Below are 6,086 nucleotides of genomic sequence, written 5' to 3' on the forward strand. Positions count from 1 at the left end.
TAGCATAAAATTGTAAATGATATGCATGAAATGAATTCGGACATCGATCCCGGTAATATTAAGACACTCAATATGGATGATACTTACCTTCTTCGGCACTGTTTCAATCATGGTTACATACATGTAGGTGTAAAATATACCGTTTTTAACTGTAGAAGGAAAGGAGATTTAAATACAACGAAATATATGGCTAGACCGGGAATCGAACCCGGGATCCCTGCAACTCAAGTGAGGAGCTTTCCCGTTGAGCAACCCAGGCGATACCAAAGGTACATAAAGCCTCAAGTACTGCATAAGCATAGCATATTTATACTAGAAACGTGTAAATTTCGAGTAGAATCATAAGCTTTGCTCTTTTTTACTTTCTCTCGTTACTCTTTTGCACGTTAACTTCCAAAGGTCGACATGTTGGCTGTATGACTTCGAAAGAAATTAAATCATTGGACAAGTGAGATTTAAGTCCTTTTTATCCTAAAAGTTTGATAATGACGGTATCCTTAGATACGACATTTATAACAATGCTGCATTAGAGAATAGTGTATTCACTTTTTTAAAACTCGGTTTATGGTTCATACATAAACAAATAACCCATCGATATGGAATTTACGCGTAGAAAAATTAGATAACTATATCTTAAATAAATGTAGGTAAAACATTATTAGTTGTAGCATAATATTTCAAAAAAAATATTTATAAAATGCGTGCTTTTTCGTGTTTTTTAAAGGTTTTTTTTTTCATCCAAGTACTAGTCGCCAATGTGACCTATTTCTATTTGTAGTTACCTGTCGAGCATAATAAATATAACTTGTCCTCTCTGTTGAGCACGAGTTATCGCACATTAGTTAAAGCAATAATGATTGTTTTACAATCTCAAAGGACTTCGGACTATATCCCTTTGAAGCTAAAGAAATCATTGAGGTTTGTTAATTCACTACATTCAGACATGTTTATGGTAAGTTTTACGCAAATTTGTAGTATGTCTTTTTCATTATATTTTTTTTTACCTTTAATAGAGTCGGCCATATTGTTATTTTGTATACATTATGCAATCGGTTATATCAAAATGGTGAAAAGGAATTTGTTGGTCATGTTTATTTACTGAAAACTGTCTACAGTCAGTATTAGCTTGACGATGATTAAGCATTTAGATCAAAAAAAAAATTTATTTAAGAGAGGCTCAAACTTTATAATTGTCGTATTCTATTTTGTTTGTTTGGGGCTGATAACATCAGAACCATGTGATCTAATCCATAACAGTCACCTTTAGCTGAGCAGGCTATTTTTAGGTATCTGAACAAAATCTCACCGTTTTTAAAGCTATTTGGCGTAGTTTGGTGCATTATTTTTCGGAAGATAATATTTTTGATTTCTTAGACAATTTGAGGAGTTGAAATGAACACTATTAGAATTTAAAAAGTCGAAAATATAAAATATTGAGTTTTTGTTTACAAACTTTAATTTTTATTTGTGCCTCTCTCAAATATATTTTTAGTTTTCCCTCAATTAATTTCAGATTGGTGATTCATTCATTAAGCACACATGCATTTGACATTGTTCCTTTTTCTCGTTTAAATATTTCTGTTTTACAATAAAATAGCGGGTAAACACATCAAAGAGGGAAAGGGATACATTTGATGCTATTTATTTTGCAACAATTATCGACATAAAACCTAGGCAGATGAGAAGTCTAAAAATTTCAAATTGCTGACGATGGCAAACCTTGCTCTCATTATTAATTCAATTCAATTCAATTCTTTATTCGCCCAAGACCAATTCAGTACTGTACACGAATACAGTCAAGGATCACATGTACAGTAGAAGTAATAATGAAAAAAAAAGGTTAAAATCACAATACAATAGGTTGTTAAAGTTGGTTTCTGGAAGAACAGACTTTGAAAATTTTCTTAATAAATATTGACAAGTTTTTTAGTTTTTCTACATTAAAAGCATTCATGAGCTCGTTAAATTTTATAATATTTGGGTTTTCATAATATCTCTTGGGTAAAAACATTTTTCTGTCGTTTACAAAATGTGTACATTCTAAAATATAATGAAATGCATCCCCAATACTATTAGAATCACACATTGTACATTTTCTTAAATGTTTTTCAATATTATGCCATCTACCTGTTTCAATGGGGAATTGATGATTACATGTTCGTAATTCTGTAAACGTGATCCGCAGATATGTAGGTAAAATCAACAAGTACTTTTCTAAATTGAGATTTGTTTTAAAAATTCTATGATGAATACATTTTGGTGAGTTATCTACTATACTTCTCCATTCTTGTACAAATTGATTTTGTAATATTTCTTTAACTATTGACTTAAGCCAGTTATAACTACATATGGTTTGATTTTCCTATATATATGACAACCCGCACGAGTTGAGTATATCATGTATACATTTTATCCATGGATGTATAAAAGATCCATTTTTGTAACATCTATAAAAATAACAATAAATTACATTAGTGAGTTTACAATTGTGGGCTGTCAAAACTTTTGCCCAGTATATTAATATAGTACATGAAATTATCTTTAACACATTTAACACAAAATACCTTTGATCTAGCATAATTATTAGCTGAAATTATTACAAAGTGTATTATCAGTACTTTAAAGGCTAGTCAAGTGGTGATAACTAATTGTAATGTGACCTACAGAAAGCTACACTGTATCAAGTCTTCAACTTGTTACTGATTCATTTGACTAAAACATATACGTTGCTAGTTATTTGGATCCAATACCATCGCCTCTTTATTATTTGTTGGATAAAGTGTTAAGTTCTGCTATACTTAAGCATTTTTTCTATTGAAATTAAGTTTTTTGGCTCTTTTTCTTCGTTAATTTTGTAAAAAGTACTGTACATTTACGTAAAGGTTTATAACATTTCGATAACCCAATTGTTAAGCAACCAACTGTATCTTTATTCACGAGTCTGTCTTCCTCATTAGCAGTTAGGTAACGATCAAATATATTAATATGGCGACTAAATAAAATAGTTATGAATTCTTGTGAGTTTTATAAGATTGACAGCATTCTTTTAAGCATTCCTGCTTGTGATCTAGCTACTCAAAAGTACAAAAAACATATCAATGTTTTAATATCTTTTTTAGGAACAAATTCCATGTTTCCTGTTGATCAGTATGACATATCTTCAGTAACAGGGATTCATCGAGGACTTGCATTGCATACGTTTTATTAACGGGTGTGAAGAATGGAGTTAGGATCAAAATATTCACAGACAGATCTCTTGAGATGTTTTCTATGCTCTTTTTTTTATGAAGACCCCAAAACACTGCCCTGTTTACATTCTTTCTGTGAAAAGTGTCTTGTCGACAATTTCAAGCAGCAACACGTAAATGACAATCTTAAGAAATGTCCTGTTTGTCAAACATTTCTTGATGTAAATCCACAAGAAATGAAAACTAACATATACTTGCAAAATCGTGTTTGTTTCTCTAAAGAACGGGCCGAAAGTTTGACAAATCCAGTGTGTGCGGTTTGCTGCCTCAAATTACAGAAAAACGTACCAGCGGTTGCTCAGTGCATAAGTTGTTCAGACTTTCTGTGTAAAGTATGTTCGGATATTCACACCCTTACAACTCTGACCATCAATCATCAGGTGATGTCACTGACAGAAATAAAAACAGGGAAATATGATGACGCAATGTTCATGGCCAGCTTCAAAGCGTGTTGTCCTAAACATTCGAACGAAGAATTAAAGTTCTATTGTAAACCATGCCATATTTTGACATGTATAAATTGCGTTGTTCTTGAACATAAAGGGCACGATTTTAAGAGCATGGATGAATTAAGAGAAGAAAAAGGAAATGCCTTAAAAATTCTTTACCAAGAATTGAAAGCAAAATTGGGCACGTTGAATCAAACTATTGATTCAATTGTATCAAGAAAAGGCCAACTTGAATCAAAGATGACTGGGATACAGAGTGAAATTATAAAGAAGTCTTCCGAAGCCGTGAGTAGAATTGATAAAGGAAAAAACAAAATGTTGAAGGATTTAGAAGATTTCCTTTTACCAAAATCGAGGAATCTTGTAAGTGGATTGAACAGCGTGTCTACTCAAAGAAAAACTATAAGGCAAGCCTTACAATATGCGGAATTCATGCTGAGTGGCTCGAATGCTGAAATAGTTTTCTCCTTGGATGAACTCCAGGAAAGTCTCGAAAACTGCGCTAGAAATGACGATTACAAAAACATAAGCGCTTGTTTATCTGACGAAACGCTAGACATATCTTTAAAGTTAATTGAACCACGGTTGGAACTGTTATTTAGTAATGCCGAACCGTTTACAAAAGAAACAAAAAAAGAATATTTTCCAAAAGATGAGAATTCGTCTGATTTTCTTGGTTTTTCTGAAAAAGCTACACAGACAGAAGAAGATTTTAAAAAGTTCGAAGAAAAAAAAGATAGAAAATATAAAATCAACTTCATAAAAAGTTTAGACTTAACTGTAGATGATGATAAATATGAGCCACGATTTTCGGGTGTTGCGTGGATAGATAATAATCAATTTATTGGCCTAGATACAGAAAATGCAAAATTAAAGATTTGTTCACTATCTTCTGGCAAAATATTAAGAAATGTTAAAGTTGTCGCACTGCTAGCAGTTTCTGTTTGGGGGGAAGGTGTAGCATGCCTAACTCATGATAAAACGATGACGAGTTTTACACGTGACTTAAGTCCGCAAAAAACTTTACCTAACGTTTCCTGTCTGTTCTCGTCTCTTCCAAGTTTAAACCGGTTAACTTGGATAGAGAACAATGCCATAGTCATTCAAAAGAAGGGCCTACTGACGAAAGTGTCTGTAAAATACTTGTCTCCCAATGGACAGCCAGCTTGGTGGTGGTTTTCTTGCTGTCTCCCGGATGGTTCTTATGCAGTATCTGACAGGGCAAATGCCTTGGTTTTTTTGATAGACGCAAACGGTAACATCTTCAAGACTCTTCGCTGCAGTCCTGGATCGATTTCCTTTGACAAGTATTACAACATATTCATATCCAACTTTCATAATTGTTCAATAGGAGTTTACGATATCAAAGGAACTCGCTTAACAGATCTATACTTAGATGATAGACCTACAAGCATTTCAATTTTACACGACAAGCTACTCGTTGCTGTTGAACATGGATGTAAAGTCTTGGTATATGATATAACTTATAAAAGAACTTGAAATTTTATGTCCTTCATATTGTATTACTCGACTTCATTTGCTGCTTTAATATTTGTTAATTATGTAAGATCGAATAATCATTAAACGTGGTGTAAAACTGTTTCATTGCTTTTATTTTTTAAAACAAATAATATCGACCCTATTTGAAATACTAGAATTAAAAAGACTACTACTAGTAATCTTGCGACCTTTTTACTTAAAGTACTCAAGAATTGAGTCGCATCATCTAGACAGACTGGTACAAAACTCTGCCGAGTACGGAAATATGATGTTATAAATATATGTCCAACTTTTTAATTTGATCCGATCACTTCATCACTTTCCGAAAAGCTGTATGAAAATTATGTCAAGATCATGAAACCATTATAACAAATTGTAGGGCTTTTTTTCATTTTTTAATGACATACATGTACTTTTGATCCTTGCGTATTTTTTCGTGTTTGTTTGTATATATTTGATATGTTTAATATTGTACCTGAAATACCAGTGACCTCAGTGGGGTTTTTGTTAGAAATATTTACTCTTCTTCGTGTTGTTTTCTCTAAGGCCTATATTTGGTCAAAGCAATGCTCTGTTAGCTGTGTTAAATGGCAGTTACATTTGAATTGTCACTGCATGTAATGTCACGCTGTGTATGTTGTCATAGTGTAGTTTTTGGCACTAATAAAAAGAGACTACTGAGTGGAATCATTAGAATTCATGGTGGCTCAATTTTCGTTGTATTTCATGGGTAGCCTTCTTCGCGATTTTTACATCCTCGATGAAAGCAAATTTACAAACTGTTATATAATTATATATTTTTTTACTGAAACTGAAAATCGATGCATCCAAGAAATTACATCACGCGAATAAACAAATAACCCACGAACCCCCCCCCCCCCCGCCCTCC

General features: G+C 32.7%; 1 protein-coding gene across 2 annotated transcripts; it reads left to right on the top strand.

Annotated features, from left to right (window-relative positions):
- The first annotated feature begins 78 nt into the window (after positions 1 to 78).
- Positions 79 to 5,315, top strand: LOC128184937 (E3 ubiquitin/ISG15 ligase TRIM25-like). Of its 2 annotated transcripts, none has more exons than XM_052854580.1 (3): positions 79 to 269; positions 779 to 952; positions 3,120 to 5,315. In XM_052854580.1, exon 3 carries the CDS (start codon positions 3,221 to 3,223, stop codon positions 5,195 to 5,197), a length of 1,977 nt encoding a protein of 658 aa, XP_052710540.1. In that variant the 5' UTR covers positions 79 to 269; positions 779 to 952; positions 3,120 to 3,220; the 3' UTR covers positions 5,198 to 5,315. The 2 variants fall into 2 exon arrangements, with proteins under 2 accessions (XP_052710540.1, XP_052710541.1); XM_052854581.1 differs by having other exon boundaries at positions 779 to 918.
- Positions 5,316 to 6,086: the final 771 nt, after the last annotated feature.

Source organism: Crassostrea angulata, chromosome 5, assembly GCF_025612915.1.
Source record: "Crassostrea angulata isolate pt1a10 chromosome 5, ASM2561291v2, whole genome shotgun sequence".
NCBI classification, from domain to species: Eukaryota; Metazoa; Mollusca; class Bivalvia; order Ostreida; family Ostreidae; genus Magallana; species Magallana angulata.

Excerpts from the sequence above, each read along its gene's own strand:
- LOC128184937 (XM_052854580.1), top strand. The coding sequence starts at position 3,221 with ATGGAGTTAGGATCAAAATATTCACAGACAGATCTCTTGAGATGTTTT.